At 38.6% G+C, this 22,475-nt stretch overlaps 1 protein-coding gene across 1 annotated transcript in view; it reads right to left on the bottom strand.

Moving 5' to 3' along the window:
* The window catches only part of PHLPP2 (PH domain and leucine rich repeat protein phosphatase 2), a 91,464-nt gene that overhangs the window by 39,956 nt on the left and 29,033 nt on the right, over positions 1–22,475 (bottom strand). The window contains exons 4-5 of the mRNA XM_075536902.1: positions 14,856–15,046; positions 515–640 (exon numbers count right to left, since the gene is read on the bottom strand). Coding sequence (XP_075393017.1) covers positions 515–640; positions 14,856–15,046 — 317 coding nt within the window. The remainder of the gene's footprint in view (positions 1–514; positions 641–14,855; positions 15,047–22,475) is intronic.

Raw genomic sequence — 22,475 nt, 5'->3', positions numbered from 1 at the left:
TAGGTTGTAAATTTAACAGTTCATACAATGAGTAATATTAACATTATTCACAGCAACATGAGGGGGTTTAAAAAAAAGTCAGTGGAAAATGGAATTAAAAGATAATAGAATTTTTCCATGAACTTTTTGTACGGAGGTTGTCTGGTATGAAAAGACACTGTCTTTTTGCAGCCACCTTGGCTCAGCCACTTTCTGGAAGTGATGTTAATTTTGTAGGGATGGCTATGACAATAAGAGAATTTGGAAACTGTAATGCACTTTTAGAGAAATCTTTAAAGGCCAAAAATCAGGAAGTATGCTAAAAGTATGAATTATCCTCAGCATATCTAAAATAATAGTTTGGAACATAATTGCAAGTCAATGTCCCATTAGTTCAAATTTGAAGTGGTTCTTAAGGTTATGATAAAAAAAATCAGAATGTGCTCTCAAGAATAAATTCAACTTCAAAATATATTTATATTGGGTTGTCTACATTCTTATCTCAGAGTCATCAAGATGTTTCACAGCTTATCACCTTCGAAGCTTGCCGTTGCCATCTCTGGCACTCAGCCAAAGTCTCAAAGCTGACATGATAGGTCTGAGCTTGGGCTCCAGCTGAGCTGAACATAAGTGAGTACTGCCGTCGCTTCACTTCCTCTACCTGCAATGGAGAGGAGAGAAAACCATCATCAAGAAAGCTTAACAAATAAAATGAATCCATTTTTTTAAATGGGCAAAGGATATGAACAAAGACTATACAAAAATGAACATATGAAATGATGCTCAACATTAATATATTAGACACCATGGAAATGCATGTCATTATTATTACACTGGGATGGTGTCATGGTCTGAATTATGTCCTCCAAAAATATGAGTTTTAAATCCTAACCTTCATAACTATAGTTATAGTAACTTGGGGAAACACGTCGTCTTTGTTATATACAGTAAAACCAGTGTAGAGTATGTATTGAGTCCGTTTCTTTTGTGAAACAGAGATTAAATGGGTGAGCTGAGAAGAGATGGGGAAAGGGATACCAAATAACAAGGAATTCTGAATTCCTTCCTTCAAAGACAAGGAAGAAAGATTTCCCCTAGAAATGCTACTCCAATTTTGGTCTTCTAAAATACTTAAGTTATTCATCAGTGGCATTTCTGTTATAGCGTGCTAGATAACTAAGTCAGAGGCTATAATTAAAAAAGGCAGTGTTGGTAAGGTGGAAAAATCAGAACCCCACTTGATGATGGAAATGTTAAATGATGCAGCCACTTAATAAAACAGTCAGAAAAAAAAGGGAAGGAAGGAAGAAACCAGTCTGACAGTTCCTCAAAGGTTAAACATAAAATTGCCATTAAAACAAAAGAAGACAAAACAAACCCCATCAAAGTTCCTGCCATTGAGTCAACTCTGACTCACAGAGATCCTGTAGAATGGAGCAGAACTATAAATCTTTTTAAGAGTAGAAAGACTCATCTTTCTCCTGTGGAGCTGCTGGTAGGTTCAAACTGCAAACCTTCTGGACAACAGTAACCAAAATTGCCGTATGGTCCCTAAGTGTGCTACTACTAGGTATATACTCAGAGAATTCACTTATGTGTTCACAGAAACTCATACATTAATGTTCATTATAGCATCTTCTCAATAGCCAAAAGGTGAAAACATCAAATGTTCATTAACTGATGAATGCTTACACAAAATAACAATTTCCATAAATATGATATTATTCTACCATAAACAGGTATGCTATAAAGAATACATGGATATACCTTGAAAGAATTCTTTTAAAAATCATTTTATTGGGGGCTCATACAGCTCTTATCACAATCCATACATACATCCAGTGTCAAGAATATTTGTACATTTGTTGCCATCATCATTCTCAGAACATTTGTTTTCTACTTGATCCCTTGGTGTCAGCATATTTTCCCCCTCCCTCCCAGCCCACGATAATTTAGAAATTATTATTTTTTCAGATCTTAAACTATATGTTGTCTCCCTTCACCCACTTTCCTGTTGTCTGTCCCCCAGAGAGGTGGTTATATGTAGATCCTTGAAAACAGTTTCCCCTTTCTACCCCACCTTCCCTCCACCCTCCTGGTATCACCACTCTCAGCACTGGTCCTGACGAGATCATTTGTCCTGGATTCCCTGTGTTTCCAGTTCTTATCTGTACCAGTGTACATCCTCTGGTCTAGCCAGATGTTTAAAGTAGAATCGGGATAATGATAGTGGCAGAGGAAGAAGCATTTAAGAACTAGAGGAAAGTTGTATGTTTCATTGTTGCTACATCACACCCTGACTTGCTTGTATCCTCCCCGTGATCCTTCTGTAAAGGGTGTCCAGTTGCCAACAGATGGGCTTTGGGTTCCCAATATGCACTTCCCCTCATTCACAATGATGTTTTCTGATACCTGATCCCTTCGACACCTTGTGATCACAAAGGCTGGTGTGCTTCCATGTGGGCTTTGTTGCTTCTGAGCTAGATTGCTGCTTTCTTCACCACATTTGCTTATGCAACCATTTGTCTTCAGGGATCAGGTTGGGAAGGTGAGCATAAGAACCACCTTTTATATCATTCTATTTAAAAGAAATGTCCAGAACAGGCAAATCTTTAAGCAGAAAGCAGATTAGTAGTTGTGTAGGGCTGGAGGGAGAAACAAAAAGTTAGTCTTTAAAAGCCACAGAGGCAATTCTACCCTGTCCTATAGGGTCACTATGAGTCAAAAATGAGTTGATAGCAGTGCATTTGGAGTTTTTGTTTTATTTAAGGAGTAGAGGGGTGTATAGTAATAGGGTAGTGTATAGTCAGCAGTTTAAAACCACGAGCCACTCCATGGGAGAAAATGAAGCTTTCTACTCCCAGAAAAATTTAGTACCAGAAAACTACAAAAGCAATACAAAGGTCCCTATGAGTCAGAACTCGATGGCAGTGAGTTTGGTGTAGAGAGTCTGGAGCAAGCATCATCAAACTATGGCCTGCGGGCCACATGCGGCCCACCGAGGACATTTATCCAGCCTGCTGGGTGTTTTTGCCCCATTTGTTTTCTAACTTCAAAATAAGATACGTGCAGTGTGCATAGGAATTTGTTCATAGATTTTTTTTAAACTACAGCCCGGCCCTCCAATGAGTCTGAGGGACAGTGACTTGGCCCCCTGTTTTAAAAGTTTGAGGACCCCTGGTCTGGAGGGAGGGAAGCAGTATGGTTAAAGTGTATAAGGTTTATTTTTTGGGATCCTGAAAATCCTTTAAAATTGATTGTACAAAATGTGCTTGACACAGTGGATGTATGTATGAATTGTGATAAGAGTTGTACATGCCCTCAATAAAATGATTTAAAAAATTGATTGTACAATTCTCTGAATATACTTAAAGTGATTGAATTACACAATTGAATGGGGTAAAGTGTGTTGTATGTGCATTTTATCTATTAAAAAGACAGGCAAAAATATTTTTCATGTACATTGGAAGAAGTAGAATGCATAATCCTAAACTTATTTGTTACTCTTCTAAGAATGAAATATCTTAATTTGCTAATTAGATACTTGTTAACTGAATACATTTATTATTATGGGTGTTGGAATACAATAGGAAAAATAACAAAAATCTTGCACACAATGGAGTATATATTAGCAAGATTAACACCAAAATATGATGTGATGTAGTATATCATAATATAATGAATAGGATGACGAAAAATAAAATAGGATAAAGGTTTACACAGGGTTGAGGCAAGGGTTGTCTGAATTATAAGTAAGGTAGTTGTCATAGATTGAAATGTAGTCTCCAAAAAGTGTCAACTCAGCTGGACCATGATTGTCAGTGGTTTGGCAGTCATATAATGATGTACTGTGGCAATTATATGATGATGTTATCATCCACATGAGATGATCAGTCAATGAACTGTCAAGGGATTAAGGTTGGATGCCAACATTCTTTTGAAGGTTGCAGCCCAGACTGGATGTAAGGGAGTTCCCCAGCAGCTGGCCTGCATCACATTTTATTTTACAAGAAATAAGACGGGCTGTAGGGGTGGACCTGTTTATCACCAAGAAAGAGCTAGAAGCAGAACATATACTTTGGTCCCAAGGTCCTTGTGCTGAGAACAACTAGACCCAGGAGAAAAATGATGTCAAGGCAGCTTTAAGGAACATTGTGCTAACAGATGTTGAAAGGAAACAAGAACGCTCCCCTGGAGATGACAGCTATAAAGCCTTTCCTAGAGCTGGTACTCTGAATCCAGACTTTTAGCATCCTGAAGTGAAAAATAAATGTGTTAAAACCATCCCTTGGGGTATTTCTTTTGTAGTAGTTAAGGAAGAATTCGCTGAAAATATAACATTTGAGCAGAGACCCTTAAGGAGGTAAAGGAACAAAACGTATGGAAACTACAAGGGGTGAGAGTGTTATAGGTTCTCGGGGAGGTGGCGAGCCAGTCAGGGTGTGATGCAGCCATGATGAAACATGCAACTTTCCTCTAGTTCCTAAATGCTTCCTCCTCCCCAACAATCACGATCCCAATTCCACCTTACAAATACGGCTAGACCAGAGGATGGACACTAGTAGATAGGAAATGGAAACACAGGGAATCCAAGGCGGATGATCCCTTGAGGGCCAGTGGTGTGAGTGGCGATACTGGGAGGGTGGATGGAGGGTGGGTGGAAAGGGAGAACCAATTACAAGGATCTAGATGTGACCTCCTCCCTGGGGGACGGGCAACAGAAAAGTGGGTGAAGGGAAACGTTGGACAGGGCAAGATATGACAAAATAATAATTTCTAAATTATCAAGTGTTCATGAGGGAGGGGAGAGCAGGAAGGGAGGGGGGAAATGAAGAGCTGATGCCAGGGGCTTAGGTGGAGAGCAAATGTTTTGAGAATGATGAGGGCAATGAATGTACAAATACGCTTTACACAATTGATGTATGTATGGATTGTGATGAGTTGTATGAGCCCCTAATAAAATGATTCTTTTAAAAGTGTTCTAGGTACAAGCAACAAGTACAAAGTCTCTACAACATAAGACTACTTGCCATGTTTTCAGAATAAGAAACTTCAGGCTCATTTGATAAGAGTCAAAATTTCCTACTTGAAAAATGAGGCATTTCTTCATCCTTTTCCTACAATATTGGAGCTTAAGAGAGATAGCTGCCCGACTACAAGGAAGGAATACCCTGCCATTCTTTTCAGATTCACTTCCTGCCCTGCCTATGAGTTGCTATGAGATGCTGTTTCTAAATTCCTCCAGGGTTAGAGTAGAAATGGAAAAGAACAGAACTTAATAGACTAGTAGCGTCATAAGCTGACTCCACATTCTCTGGGCCTGGCCAAATTTTAAGAGTATCCATTTTCTCATTGGATCTCTTTTTGAGGATTTTTTTAGTATCTCTCATCCCATCTAACCAATGATAGCCTCTCACTTATCACTTTCCTTGACCTGGGTAAATCTTTTCTAGTAGTCAACTATTTCATTCTCCTCTTGCCTGAAGCAAGCTATGTACCCACTTAGTCCATCTTCCAGAGAGAACTGTTTATCCCTCCAGGTGCCCCCACCAGATAAATGCTAGAAGAAAACACACAGAGCTTGCACACACTTGCTCATACACACGAGCACAATCTCTTTCTCTCGGTCCACATTTGCTAATGGCTCACATAATAATAAATCCTAGAAATGTATAATAATTCCCACACATTAACTAGTCCTAGCTAGGAAGCACATCTCTTGTCCTTAAGAGTTCCTGGTCAATAGTCAGTATACTAGTACCCTATGTCCCACTTACTGCAGGAGACTCTAATTAGGAATTGTTGAAACCTTGAATCAATAGGTTTAAACAACGAGGTAGACCTTGCCACATAATCATTTTGGGTGATGGTATGGATATACATTCAGCTCTCAAAAAAAAAATCCCCCAAATTCCAACAACCCAGTCTTTATATCTTTGATGAGAATATAGCTTTTTTTGTTTTTAATTTAAAGCAAATGTTTTGAGAATGATGATGGCAACAAATGTAAAAATGTGCTTTACACAATGGATATATATATGGATCGTGATAAGAGTAGTACAAGCACCCCAAAAATGATTTTTTAAAGGATTAAAGGCAAAAAAAATATTTTTATTTTTCTCTTTAAATCATTTTATTGGGGGTTCATACAACTCTTATCACAATTCATACATATATTCATTCTGCAAAGTACATTTTTACATTTGTTGCCATCATCATTCTCAAAACATTTGCTTTCTACTTGAGCCCTTAGTATCAGCTCCTTATTTTTCTCCTCTTCCCCCACCACCCCTTCCTCACGAACTCTTCAAAATTTATAAATTATTTTTATTTTGTAATGTCTTACACTGTCTGATGTCTCCCTTCACCCATTTTTCTGTTGTCTGTCCACCAGGAGGGTGTTATTTGTAGATCCTTGTGATCAGTTCCCCCTTTCTATCCCACCTTCTCCTTCTCCTCCTTGTATCGCTACTCTCAGTATTGGTCCTGAAGGGTTTATCTGTCCTGGATTCCCTATGTGTTCATTTCTTATCTGTACATCCTCTGGTCTAGATTTGTAAGGTATAATTGGGATCATGAATTGGTGGCGGGGGTGGGGTCATTAAAGAACTAGAGGAAAGTTGTATGTTTCATCGGTGCTATACTATACCGACTGGTTCATCTCCCCACTGCAACCCTTCTGTAAGAGGATGTCCAGTTGCCTAAGATGGGCTTTGAGTCTCCACTCCGCACTCCCCCTAATTCACAATGATATGATTTTTTGTTCTTTGATGCCTGATACCTGATCCTATCAATACCTCATGATCACATGGGCTGGCTGGTGTGTTTCTTCCATGTGGGCTTTGTTGCTTCTCAGCTAGATGGCCACTTATCTTCAAGCCTTTAAGACTCCAGACACTTGTTAACAAACTCAGGGACAAGGGAACAAGTGATCCAAAATCAATGGTGAGGAGAGTGTAGGAGGCCTGGAAGTGCTTGATCCAGGGTAATCTAATCGAGAGGAATTACTGAAACTCAAATGAAGGCTGAGCATCATAGTGGGACAAGAGGAAAGTCAAAGGAAATAGAGGAAAAAACTAGGAGGCAAAGGGAATTTATAAAGGTCTAAATACAGGCATGTCCATATGTAAATATATTTATATATGGCAATGGAGAAATATATCTATTTGCATATATTTATAAGTTTAGTATTAAGGTAGCAGATGGACATTGGGCCTCCACGCAAGTACTCCCTCAATGCAAGAACACTTTATTTTATTAAACTGGCTTTCCATGATGCTCACCTTCTTGACATGATCGCTGAAGACAAAGTGGGTACATAAGCAAATGTGGTGAAGAAAGCTGATGGTGCGTATGGATGTGCTTTATACAATTGATATATGTATATGTATGGATTGTGGTAAGAGTTGTTTGAGTCCCTAATAAAATGTAAAAGAAGGGAAAAAAAAAAAAAGAAAGCTGATGGTGCCTGGCTATCAAAAGATATAACATCTGGGGTCTTAAAGGATTGAAGATAAACAAGCGGCCATTTAGCTCAGAAGCAACAAAGCCCACATGGAAGAAGCACACCAGCCTGTGTGATCATGAGGTGTCAATGGGATCAGGTATCAGCCATCTAAGACCCAGAATAAAACCATACCCAAGGTGAACTGGAGGGAGGGCATGGAGTGGAGACCCAAAGCCCATCTGTAGGCAACTGGAAATCCCCTTACAGAAGGGTCAAGGAGAGGAGATGAGGTAGTCAGGGTGCAGTGAAGTACCAATGAAACATACAGCTTTCCTCTAGTTCCTTAATGCTCCCCTCTCCCCCACTATCAGGATCTCAATTCTACCTTACAAATCTCACTAGACCAGGGGGTGTACATTGGTACAGATAATAACTTCAGACAACAGAGAATCCAGGACAGATTAACCCCTCAGGCAGGACCAATACTGAGAGTAAGGATACAAGGAGGGGAAGGGGAAGGTGAGGTAGAAAGGGGCACTTATCACAAGGATCTACATAAACATGGATGAAAGGAGACGTCGGATAGTGTTAAGACATGACAAAATCATAATAATTTATAAATTATCAAGGGTTCCTGGGGGGAGGGACAAGGAGGGAGGGGAAAAAATGAGGAGCTGATACCCAGGGCTCAAGTAGAAAACAAATGTTTTGAGAATGATGATGGCAACAAAAGTACAAATGTGCTTGACACAATGGATGTATGTAAGGATTATGATAAGATTGTATGAGCCCCCAATAAAATGATTTTAAAAAAAAGATTCATTAACCAGTTAATAGGTATAGTGCTTCTGTTTAGGGGGATGAAAAGGTTTTGGGGGAAGATGGTATAGACGGTTGCTCGCACTGGGAATAGAATTAATGCTCTGAATAGTATACTTTAAAATGGTAACTTTCATACCCTATTTACCACAATCAATCATTCTTAAATAATTTTCATAGCAGTTATTACACACTAAAATTACCACTTTTATTATGTAATAAACATTTATTAGTAAATTAAACATTTGCAAGTGAATGAGTCTGTGTAAAAATAAAGAAGCCTAATGACATGAAGATCAGATATTATAAAAAATTATTGTAAAACTTGGTTTACATAGCAGATAATTAGTTTTACATTCAACAATCCACACATATTTTGTTACAACTCATCCACTGCAATCCTCACAATGTAGCCTCACCTAACCTACTTCTTGCCACTGTTTCCTGGTTTCCATTCTTCCTCCCTTCCTAACCCTTGAATGAGTAAATGCTGTCCTTTTATTCTTAACTGGTGGATTTTTCTAATATGGGGGTAAAAGTTCAGTTCCAGAGTGAAGAATGACTAAGGGTGATAGTCTCAGGGGTCCCCACCATTCTTTCACTTATTTTGAGTTCTGCATTTTCCTCTTACTCTCTCTAGGACCTACTAATGTGATCCTTTTCAGAGGAATGGTAGTGGTAGCTGGGTACCCTGTGGCCTCAGGGTTGTAGAAATTATGTTTGCATGGTCCAATTAGTCCACTGGATTGTTTTCATATGCTTTTTAATGTTCATTATTCCTCTTTTCTCCAGATGGGGAGAGATGAACAGTTGTACCTTAGATGGCAGGTCTTCTTTAAATATTTTATGTAATGTTATACACCAAAATATGACAGAATACTGAGATCGATTTGTAACTTCTCCTCTATGACAGTTAATCTGTCAACTGTCAACTTCTGAATAATGTAAATTTGTGCATTATATACATATTGAGACTATTTTATTGCTGCCTACACAAAACTTCAGAAATATTACATTTATATTTATTTTCCTTGATAAAAAGGAATGAATTATTTTCTAAAATGACTACATTCTCAGCCGTAATATAGGAACAGTCTAGTTGCTCCATATCTTTGTGTAACTTAGTATTCATCAGTCTTTTCCATGTTAGCAACTCCAGTATTTTCAAGTATGCATGTACTTGTACTGTCTCTTGTGATTTTCTTTTCTTGTTTTAAAATAGTTTTGTTGGCATATATTTCACATACCATACAATTTAATTATTTAGTAATATAGAGTTGTGAAATAATTACCACCACTGATTTAAGACATTGTTTTGTTTTCATTCTCATTTTTGTCAGGCCCCCATTTCCCCCAAAACCTCCCCTGCCATTCCCTTAGGTAATTACAAATCAAGTTACTGCTTATAGATTTATTATTTATAGCTATCATATACAGAAAACCAAACAAAATTCAAACAGGAAGAAAAAACAAACAAAAATACCCAGCAACAGTCAGTGGACAAAACAAGGAAAACCTAGATAAGGTATTAGATTTTCACGTAACTGCAGGCGCCATAACTGCATTCGTGTGCTCTGACAGCCAGCTTATTCGCCTCCCTGGACTGTGGTCAGAGGGGAGTCACTGAAGTTCATAATGGCAAATCACTTTTCTTATGAATTTAAAGATATTTGGTGTTGTTATCCTCTTATTTAAGAACTCCTAGATGACATCACACTTTTCTTTTGGAACACACTGTCACATCTTATACTGTTGTTCAGCGTCATTTTAGCTTCTTGTAAAGGCAAAGAAAATTTTAACTTACAATCAATATTAAGCTAAATTTCTTGATATTTTATTTATTTATAAGCTCGTCCTTGTTTTTTACCTCTCATCACTTCTCTTTGAATTTTCTTGCTTGTTTTCTTCCTCTTTTGGTTTTGTTTTTTAGAATTATATCTTTAATACTTCAGTGAGGTTAATATCAGTTCTAAAGTCTTTTTTTGTATGTGCAAGATAGAAACTCAGGCTGGATGAAAAACTAAGATTGACGTGCTGTTTTTGAGTAATTTTTCAGTCTTCTGACAATCTTCTAGCACCTACTGTTCCTGATAAAACTGTTGTCAGTAGATCACTCCTTTGTAGGCAATCTTTTTTCTTTTGTAACTTTTCTTCTCACCCTTCAAATTCTGCCACTAGATACAGACTGATTTTTATGTATCCTATTCAATACTCAGTACACTTTCAGTAGCAAGGTCCATGTTTTACTCTACTTTCACAATACTCTCAACCCAAACAGTCCTGCATGATCATATCAACTGACGCAGAAACGGCATTTGACAAAGCCCAGCACCCTTTCCTGACAAAAACACTCAACAAACAGGAATCGAAGGGATGTTCCACACATAATAAAGGGCTTACACATAAAACCAACAGGTAATATCTCACTCAGTGAGGAGAAACTGATACTAATCCCCTGCAAACGGGGACCAAACAAGGATGACCGTTACCACTACTCTTATTCAATACTGTACTGGAAGTCTTTGCTACAGCTATTAGACATTAAAGATATATTAAAGACATCCAAATTGCAAAAAGAAGCAAAACACTATTTGAAGATTAATAGATTCTACACACAGAAAACCTTGAACACTTGACAAGAAAATTTCTAAAAATAATTGAAAGACTCCACAATGTGGTGGAGCACAAGATTACATAAATCTGTCAGATTCTTGTATGTTAATAACGAGAGCTCTGAAAAGGAAATCAAAGAAACACCATCATTTTAATAGCTATACAAAAGGTGAAATATTTAGGAAATACCCAAACCAGAGAAACAAAAGACTTGTACAAAGAAAATTACAAAACATTACAAAAAACCCAAATATACATATATGTGGGAAAAGATACCATGTTTATGGACAGAAGTATATTTAACATGGTAAAAATGTCAATACTACCCCCATTTCTTCTGATAAATCAAGAAAAAAATTGAAATTGCCATCGATTTCGTCTTGCTTGGATCCATAATCAATGCTCATGGAAGCAGTTGTCAAGAGATCAAAAGATGTGCTCTGTTAGGTAAATCTGATGTACAAGACTTCTGTAGAGTACTGAAAAGCAAGAATATTACTTTGAGGACAAATATGTGTCTGACTCAAGCCACGGTATTTACAATTGCCTCATATGCATGTGAAAGTTGGACACTGAATAAGAAAGACTGAAGAAGAATCCATGCATGTGAATTGTGGTGTTAAAGAATATGGAAAATACCATGGACCAAAAAAAGGACAAACCAATCTGTCTTGGAAGAAGTACGTCCAGAGTGCTCCTCAGAGGCAAAGATGGCAAGGCTTCATCCTACTTAGGATATGTTGTCAGGAGACACCAATCCCTGGAGAAGGACAACATATTTGATAAAGTGGAGGGACTGCAAAAAGAGGAAGGTCCTTGAAGAGATGGATAGACATAGTGGCTGCAATGGGCTCAGATATAGGAACATTTGTGAGGGTGGCACAAGACCCATGGTTGTCCACAGGGTGGCTATGGGTCATAACCAACTCGATGGCACCTAACAACAAGCCAAATCTGTACATATAATTTAATTTGGATCCAGATCCCTGCATCATTCTTCAAAGAAATAGAAAAACCAATCACCAACTTTATATGCAAAAGAAAGAGACATAAGACCAATAAAGCACTACTAAAGAAAACCAATGTAGGAGATCTTTCACTTCCTGACCTCAAACTCTACTACATAGGCAGAGGAGGCCAAGCAGCCAAATATTGGTACAAAAGATACGTAGACCAATGGAATTGAGAACCCAGAAATAAATCTGTCTACCTACAGGTAACTTTTTTCACAAAGGGCCAAAACATTTTAAATGGGAAAGAGTTTCTAAACAGTTGACAAACATAGATTTCCATTTGCAAAAGATTGAAATATGATACTTAACTCACTCCACAAAACCCATACCTCACTCCATATAAAAAATGAACTCAAGATGAATTAGAGACCTACATGGAAGTCCTAGAACTATAGTGATCAGCTATCAAAAATTAAGGACAAACTTAAAGGTCCTAATACATGGGCTCTCTTAAAAATAAGACACTGATGCACATCAAAGTGTTTTATTAAAAAAGAAAACAAAACTTTTTGCTGGAAAAAGTTATGGCAATGACTTAGATTAGATCATGAACTAATCTCTAAAATATACAGAGGACTGCAATACCTCAAAACCAAAAAAGATGAATAATCAAATTTTAAAAGGGCAGAGGACATGAAGAAGGAGTTTACCAAAGAAGATATTCAGGCAGCCAGCAAAGATGGAGAAATGCGAAAGATCATTAGCCATCTGAGGGATGCAAATCAAAATGATGATGAAACACTACCTCAATTCAGTATCGATAGCAATTTTAAAAAGAGCAGAAAACAACAAATGTGGAAAGACTGGAACCTTCATGGCCTGCTGGTGGGGCTGTAAAACTGTACAACCATTGTGAAACCAGCAGAGCACTTCTCCAAACCACTGGTAATAGAATATGTGACCCAGCAAATGAGTTAGTGCATATCCTATCGAAATAAGGAATAGAGCCCAAGCAAACAGATATACCACATATACTTAAGTATAAGCAGAGTTTTCAGCAATTTTTAAAATCATTTTATTGGAGGCTCATACAACTCTTATCACAATACATACACACATCCATTGTGTCAAGCTCATTTGTACATTTGTTGCCCTCATCATTCTCAAAACATTTTCTTTCTACTTGAGCCCTTGGTATCAGCTCCTCATTTTCCCCCTCCCTCCCTCACGAATTCAGCACATTTTTTATGCAGTTTTGTGGTAAAATTAAGTGCCTCGACTGATATTTGGGTCGGTTTATATTCAAGTATATACTATATGTACAACCATGTTCATCGCAGGGCTCTTCACAATAGCAAGAAGACAGAAACAAGCTAAATGCCCATCCATGGGAGAAAAGATAAACTTTGGTACATACACACAATGGAATACTACACATCGAAACCATGAAACATTTCACGACATACATTTAGAGGATATTATGCTAAGTGAAGTTAGTCAGTCACAAAAGGACAAATATTGTATGAGACCACTGATATGAAAAAAAATTAAGATGAAGTTTTCCTATCATATGAAACAGAAATGGATGGGTGAGGGGAGGGGAAAGGGAGAGAAAGAAGTAGTAAGCTAGCAGGGAGATAAGGGTTAGTTTGGATGAAGGGAAAGAAAATATCCAAAAAGAGGGAGATGGGGGAGCACAGTGAAGGAACAGGGCAAGTGACGGGAGTGTTGATAAGTTATGCACGTTGTTAAATGCATAAAATACTCTGATATGCAAAATTCCACCTAATTCAAAATTTTAAAAAGTTTTCAAAAGAAGTCTCAACCATTATTTCTTCAGCATCTTAAAAACTGCTATGTGGATTCTCAGCCAATAAAACTGTTCAAATAACAAAAAACTGATTGTTTTTAGGTTAGTGCTTACAGTTGAGTGCAAGCTCAAAATCCATTCATCTGTCTAGGGCAGTGGTTCTCAACCTGTGGGTCGCGACCTCTTTGGGGATTCAATTACCCTTCCATAGGAGTCGCTCAATTCTTAACAGTAGCAAAATCACAGTGATGAAATAGCAATGAAAATAATGTGATGGTTGTGGGGGTCACCACCACATGAGGAACTGTATGAAAGCACTGCTCTAGGGCTAATATATATAGTCCTCGTTTCACTTTAATGGCAGCATTATCAGCTCTTTGAGAGATAATATAAGTAACTTCCATGCGGCCTTCGGTAATTGTAACAATAGTATCATTAAATTTCCAGCTATGTGTTTTTGTGTGCATTTTCCTTTTTATGCATGTATCTGATCTATACTGCTGCGAATTTGGTAAGACTATAGTTGTCTCAAAACATGAATTCACAAAGTCATTGCTATGGAAATTCTCATATATTCAGATTGTCTTATGATCACTAAAATCATAATAACAATTGAAATTAAATTATATAGCTACTTATAAATATTAATACAATCTGTTTAAGGTAACCTGTTATTAACTGACTAGTAAATGAACTCCTTTTCCATAATGCCAAAAATGCTAGCAAATCCTAGCTTCCAAGACTCTTTAGCTGCTAGGTAAGAACCTGTGATAGTACCAGACTCTTAATATTTAATCTAATAGGAAAAAGAGAGAAACTATGAATGTGAAGAATCTCTTTTGATAACGAATGCTGGCAGCTACTTTTAGTTTCCAAAGGTGATTTCCAGTGGTAGTCTTCTCTGTGTAGTCTCAGTGCTACAGGCAGTAGTAGATCTAGTGCCCGGAAGTGGAAGCAAGGGTGTTCTCAATAGATTGGTTCTATTTTAGGATTTGGGGCCCAAATAGCCTCCAGCCGTCTCTGAGAGCATGGGAGGCAAATAAATCCCTCTTTTCCTTAGACTGCGTATGTATGTATCTTTTACTTTTATCTAAGAAAACTAAAATACAAGCTTTGAGTGTAATCTTTAATAGTGTCATGTAGGCTTCCTTAAAAATATGAAAAAACTATAAAATACATGTGATTTTTAAAGTAGAAAATGAAAGGAAGAAAATTTCATCTTTGTGTGTCTTACCTTTCCTCCAACCAAAGGCAAAATGTGCATCTTTCCAGTTTGACAATCCTTTACTGAGGAAACAATCAGGCAGGTGCCACAGAGAACAACTAGGCGTTCAGCCCACTTATGCAGCTGGGTCTTTCCCTTGCGTACACTGTAGATACCAGACAGAAGAATTCGGTCCAGATGATCCATCTGGCATGGTTTTTCTGTAAAGAAAAGAGTATTCCAGAGTCCACCATTAAAGTAGTACAAAATGCACTGTCATCAAGTCGATGTGAATGCATAGTGACTCTATAGAATAAAAAGCAGTATACAAATGCCAAAAGGGAAAAAGAAACCATAAAATCCACTGTCACTGAGTCAATTCCAACTTACAGTAATCTTAAACAGGGTTTCTGAGGCTGGGATTCTTTATGGGAACAGATAGTCTCATATTTTACTCACATAACAGTTGGTGGACTTGAACTACAGACCTTGTGATTAGTAATCCAAGGTTTACTTGATAATGCCATAGTTTCCTAACACTCAACAATTCTATTTATAGATATAAGTGATCAAGCAATACAAGTTTTAGAAAATAAGTTTTCAAACTTAATTATTGATGTTCTATAACTGAGTATCTGAATTTTGGCTTAAAAAGCAGGATTTTACTTTGGATGCCACTTTTTTTTCTTTTTTTTTTCTCTCAATATTTTTATTCGGGGCTCTTACATCTCTTATCACAATCCATACATTTATCCAGTGTGTTAAGCACATTTTCACATAAGCCACTTTGATCATTTTCAAAGCATTCTCTTCCCACTTGAGTCCCTGATATGAGCTCCCCATTTCTTCATCAGTGCTATACTGTACCCTGACTGGCTCATCTCTTCCCTGTGACCCCTCTGTGAGGGGATGTCCAATTGTCTATAGATAGGCACTCCATGCCACCACCACCCTCCAATTCACCTTGAGTATGGTTTTATTCTGGGTCTTAGATGCTAGATACCTGATCCCATCGACACCTTATGATCACACAGGGTGGTGTGCTTCTCCCATGTGGGCTTTGTTGCTTCTGAGCTAAATGACCCCTCGTTTATCTTCAAGCCTTTAAGACCCCAGACGCTATATCTTTTGATAGCCGGGCACCATCAGCTTTCTTCACCACATTTGCTTATGCACCCATTTGTCTTCAGTGATCATGTTGGGAAGGTGAGCATCACAGAATGCCAGATTGTTAGAACAAAGTGTTGCATTGAGGGATTACTTGAGTCGAGACCCAATATACACCTGAAACATTAATTCTTAACATACAGATATGGCAAAACACTAAGGGGTACAACAGAATTGCAAGGGAATGGAGCAGCGAGGTCCCCAGGGAATGCTGAAGGTGGACTTTGGGGCCAGTGCTTGGTTCCCCAACAGAGTGGACTGGAAAACACTCCTAAAGGCCAACAAACACTCCTTGAACTAACTACAAACTTTCCTTTCTTGTGTTTGTTCTTTTTATTGTCATTGGTTTGTTGTTGTTTTGCTGTATATTGTTGCTTGGTTTTGCTGTCTTGTTTTTGCGCATGTTATTATCTCCACAGGTCTGTCTAAATAAGATAGGCTGGATGAACAATCTGGAGGAGAAAACAATGGGACTGACAGTTCCGGGGGGACATGGGAGAGGGAGAGGTGGGAGAAAGGTAGTGGTGTTAACAAACCCAGTGACAAGGGAACAACAAGTGATCCAAATCGGTGGTAAGGGAGGGTGTAGGAGGCCTGGTAGGATGTGATCAAGGGTAATGTAACCAAGAGGAATTACTGAAACCCAAATGAAGATGAGCACGATAGTGGTACAAGAGGAAAGTCAAAGGAAATAGAGGAAAGAGCTAGGAGGCAAAGGGCATTTATAGAGGTCTAAATAGAGGCATGTGCATATGCAAATATAATTATATGAGGATGGTAAAATAGATCTATGTGCATATATTTATAGGTTTAGTATTAAGGTAGCAGAAGGACATTGGGCCTCCACTCAAGTACTCCCTCAGTGTAAGAACACTTTGTTCTAACAATCCGGCATTCTGTGATGCTCACCTTCCCGACACGATCGCTGAAGACAAAATGGGTGCGTAAGCAAATGTTACGAAGAAAGCTGATAGAGCTTTCTCTTGAAGATGCACAACACCCTTCATAAGCCACACTAAGCAAACTGAACTTGACTTTAAAACTCACTTGGAGCAGGTAAGGAACTGAAATACTCCCTTGAACTTCAAGCTGAAATGCCCTAGTACGAGAAGCAGCAGATGATGGCTATCCCAAGGATAGGAAATTGGTGGTCATGGACTCTGGTTTGGTTTGGACCTACCGCTTTGAGGCTGCCGAATGAATGGCAACCTGGGACCAACATATAGTTTGCATGCTCTCTATGCTTTTTTGTGTTAGTCTACCAGATGTGGTCCTGCCTTAGTAATCCTCCGGGTTTGTGTAACTACTGTCTAATCACCCAACTGTCAAAGCTGTACAAGTCAACAATTCATATATTGGAGTCTATAAAGATGTCCTCCAAAAACCCCAACCAAACTCACTGTCATCGGATCAATGCCAACTCATAGTGACCTTCCGAGACTGTAACACTTTGAGCCAGTAGGGAGTAGAAAACCTCATCTTTCTACCTTGAAGTAGCTGGTGGTTTCGAATTGCTGACCTTGCAGTTAACAGCCCAACTAGTAACCACTACACCACCAGGACTCCCAAAAGATGTCCTACACATGTATAAATTTCTTTTCAACAGTGTTTTAAATGATGTACCACTGACTAAAATAATGATACTAACAACAGAATTACCTTATGGCCAATGTGGATGGGTTATGATGTACTCCAATAAAATGATAGTCTCTAAAGTGAACCAGGGACATATATAAACCATAGACACATAAATGGATTTTGAGCACTCACTTGATTGTAACTCTACTATAAGAACAATTATTTTGTGTGAAAGGGCTCTGATCAATACTTGCCCTCATGAAGAAATCACTGAAGATCTAGGTGCTGTATCAAAGTGTGGTGAAGAAATCAGATGATGCCCAGCTATCAGAAAAAATAGCACTGGGGGTTTTAAAGGCTTGTCTCAAAATAACCAGCCATCTAAGTGTGGAATTAGCTAAGTCCACACAGAAGAAGCACCCCAGCCTGTGTGATCCAAGGATTATAATGTTAAAATTCAAACCCGGAGGAAGGAGCCATACCAAAGCTTAAATTCTAAACACCTGGTTTTCAGAACACTATGAATAATAGTAGAAGCCCAAAATCCATTGAGTGGGTCCCCTACCATGATTGAGTCTCTGGTGTATCCCCATGACCAAAGTCTATGAGTGTGAATAACCTTAATATCAGACAATGAGCAAGTAAAGTAGATTTCAGCAGTTCTAAACAGGTTACAATATAGCATCCTATCATTAGATCTCCCTTTTGACCCATTTTGAATGTATTCTGTTTTTAAAATATTTTGTTTTCTTTTCAATTTAGGTTTTTCTGTATTTCGTTATTGTAGCTGTGTCTTATGTTTTTTATCTTTGTTTTGTATATTTTTCTGTTTAGGGAAGTCAGGATGAATGGATCTATAAAAACCGTAACTGGATTAATAATTGCCTGAGGGGGTTCAGTGTATCGACAATGAAACTCAAAACCTGCCTCTAGTTCTTGAATGCTTCCTCCCCTCCCAGTTATCATGACCCCAATTCTACCTTGTGGACCTGGTTAGACCAGAGGATGCACAGCGGTGCAGTAGGGATCTGGAAACACAGGGAATCTTGGACGGATTAACCCCTCAGGACCAGCGGTGAGAGTGGCGATATCGGGAGGGAAGGGGATGTAGAAAGGGAGAACCGATCTAGGGGATCTACATGTAACCTCTTCTCTGGGGAGATGGGAAACAGGAAGGTGGGTGAAGGGAGACGCCGGGCAGTGTAAGATAAGATAAAATAATAATTTATAAATTATTATGGGTTCATGAGGGAGTGGGGAGCGGGGAGGGAAGGAAAGGGGAAAAAGAAAATGAGCTGATTCCAGGAACCCAAGCGGAAGGCGAATTTTGAGAATGATGAAGGCAACAAATGTATAAGGGTGTTCTACTCAACTGACGTATGTATGGGTTGTGATAAGAGTTGTATGAGCCCCAATAAAATGATTTATTTTTTAAAATTGCCTGAGGGCATGGAAGGAAAGGTTGGGAGGAATGGGGAGTCAGTAGCAATGGGTATAGGAAGGAAGAAAATGCTCCAAAGTTGACTGTGAAAATGATTGCACAATTTTTCTTAATATGACTGAACTATTGACTTGTATAACATGCCAATTATATCTCAATAAAACCAATAAAAACAGTTTATGACTTAGGATAGTAAAGGAATGCAAATGCACTAAACAAAACTGGTACGTGTAACTATATATTAATTTTTTTAAAAATCTTCAGCTCACTTTATTCTTTTCCAAAGGATTCCTCATACTTCTGAGCTTCTGCCAGACCCCGCCATCCTCCCAGCAGCCCCCTCAGCTGGTGACCTTGTGAGAATAGGCACAGGGTCATCTTTGGTCCACACCCTGCTGAACTCCACCTGTGTCCGCACTTGGCCTCACTGCACAGTGGCTGCAGGAGCCACCAAGGCTGCCCACCTCATCCCCTGCAACTTCTGTGCCTTTCACAGTGGCTTGTACTCCTGGCCCCGTGCGTGGCATAGTGTGGAGGGAGGGGGACTCCTGCAGTCTGTACCTGTGAACAGAAAGCCAATCACTTCAAAGACCACAAGTGTTTCCTCCTGAGAGAGAGGGGCTGTGGACTGTGGGGCCAGGAGACTGCAGGCACTTTATGCACCACTGGCACCAGCAGCTCCCTTGCCACCCAGCGCTGGTTAGTACAAAGCCAGTCTCATGAGTGAGCCCCTCAGTCCATGGGTGGCCAGTGGTCAGATGCCTGCACCTTCATTTTAAAAGGCTGTTAAAAACATTCCAGGTCGCACGCATATATAAGATCAGTATGAATCAGAATGGACTCACTAGCAATTAGTTTCCAGTGTTTAGGATTGTTTTCTTTAATGTTGTAAAGGTGTTGGGTAATAAGAACCCTCAAATCCTGCTAGTGAAACTATTTATTGCTATCAAATGTTGATATAGTGTAGGAATAATCAAATTTAAAATGTGTATATTGGTATTGACTCAAAAATTCCCATTGTAGAAATCATCACCTCCACCTTCCTTCATCTTACAGGTCAACCAATAACTAGGTTTTTCTTTCTAATTTAACTCTTAATTTTTTATTTTCTAATAATCATTTTCTTATATATATTTTTACCACTTAGGTATGGCCCTGCATTAGTTACAATCAGTTAAGCTATTATAACAAACAGACACACAATTCCCTCTTAGGGTGGGCAATTTGGATTGCCAAGGCACAAAATTCTCCTCTGGAAACTTAGACTCATGGTGACTGCTTTTTCAACAAGTGACTTCAAGCATTGCTCTAACTATGTCAGCTGCCTCCCAGAAGAGCATTGAGAAGCATGCATGCAGAGAACGATCACGAGCCCGGTGTAGAAGTGATGCCATCAATTCTACTCCACACCCTGGAAGAAAATGCAATTGCATGTACACATCTCCACCTCTAACTGCAGGAAAAGGCTGAAAAATGAGGTGTGGCTGGGGAGTCGTGTGCTCAACTACAATTCTACGATAGAAAAAGGAGGAACAGCAAACCTTGGGGTCTTAACTTGGCATAAAGTAAACTATCAAACATAACTAAAATATAAAATATAAACATCTAACAGATAATGAGCTATCCTAAAAAATAAATACTTATGATCATAGAAAGACTTCACCAAGAGTTAAAAAAAAAAAAAGACCCTACAGACTAGGAAAACCTTTCTGACAATGACCTACAGAAAATTTATAGAAAACCTCAACAACACTACAACGAAAAGATAAACAATTCAATTTTTAAAAGGTCAAAGGACATGAACAGACATGTCACCAAAGAAGACATTCCAGTAGCTGACAAACACATGAGAAGGTGCTCCCAATCATTACCTAGTAGAGAAATACAAGTCACACATGTAACACTCATGCCAGCAATAATGGCATTAATACAAAATAAGGGAGAACCAATGCTGCGTGGTGTGGGTCGACTGGAACTCTCATCCACTGCTGAGGGTTCTGCGAAATTATATAACCACTATGGGTGGTGGGTATGGATGATGGAAACAACCTAAACGTTCATCAACGAAAGAATGGATATACAAACTGTGGTACACATGGACCTCAATCCAGGAAACATCATAACATGGTTGAATCAGAAGGAGATTATGCAGAGTGAGAGCACAGCTATTGTATGAGATCACTACTATAAAGAAAAATCACTACTTTACATAAAGAAAAATTCTTTGATAGTTACCAAGGTTAAGAGGGGAAAGGAAAGAAAGTCACAAACTAGATAGCATGAAATGTTAATTATGGTGTAAAAAAGGTGATATTCAATAAATGTCCAAAGGACCTCTCTGACCAGGATCACAATAGAATGTCCCAGTTAGGATAAGCGAATCCAGGTAAGATTAAAAAAAATTTTTTTAAGAGAGGGAGGCCAGATTTACTAATCTGAAAGAGACTAGCCCAGTGGTTCTTAACCTTCCTAATGCCGTGACCCTTTAATACAATTACTCATGTTGTGGTGACCCCCCCCAACCACATTATTTTTGTTGCTACTTCATCACTGTAATTTTGCTACTGCTATGAATCAGGTACACCCTGTGAAAGGGTTGTTCGACTCCAAAGGGGCTGCGACCCACAGGTTGAGAACTTCTGGATTAGAGAAACCCACAGGATTATAACATGAAACTGAATATACTTGGGGGGAAGCACCTCTCAGCCAATTAAAGACAGGAATAAAAAACACACAGTAACACTTGGGAAGAATGTGTTCCTAAGAATCATCAACTATGTAAGATCAAAATGGCAACATTTTCCCAAAATAAAAAATGAGATAGCAATAAGGAACAGAGAAATCTGATTAATGAATCAGAGAACCCAAGAGGAAGGGGAGAACACTGACCCACTGAGTAGATAACAAACAGTGTCACAGAAAAATTTGAGTATAAATTACTGATTAGAAGATTTCACCTACAGTACAATAAAATGTGCCAAGAAAAGAGACTTTGATGAACATATAGTGTTATTATCACACATAGCTTGAGTTTTGCCCATTCTGATCTTTATGTTAAATAAAAACATGCTATGTGATTATTTTGTGCCTGGCTTCTTTTGCTTATGTCTGTGCTTTTTGGCCTTTGTTTTATATAACGTATGGCAAGTACAATGCAGAAAGAAATATTTTGCCTGGGAGTTGTCCTGCCTCTGCTATAGTCTCAGAACTGCCACTTCACCAGGAAATCACACCCTTTAAACTCCATTTCCTCACACACAAATAAGGGAGGTGATTAATGTGTTCTCTTAATCTCTAAATTTGATCAGGCTGCCCGCTCATCTTTAGTGAAATGTTATTTCCACTGCTTTTAGGGCAGAAAATAATGACATAGCACTCAGCCAACACTTCCACTGACTTTCCCTCCAGCATTACACTCCAGAAGGATTGATACTAGTATTTACACAAAGACTGCCTGGGTCAGT

Source organism: Tenrec ecaudatus, chromosome 18, assembly GCF_050624435.1.
Source record: "Tenrec ecaudatus isolate mTenEca1 chromosome 18, mTenEca1.hap1, whole genome shotgun sequence".
Taxonomy (NCBI): Eukaryota; Metazoa; Chordata; class Mammalia; order Afrosoricida; family Tenrecidae; genus Tenrec; species Tenrec ecaudatus.
Note: the sequence above shows the minus strand (reverse complement) of the source record. Positions and strands in the feature narration are given on the sequence as shown.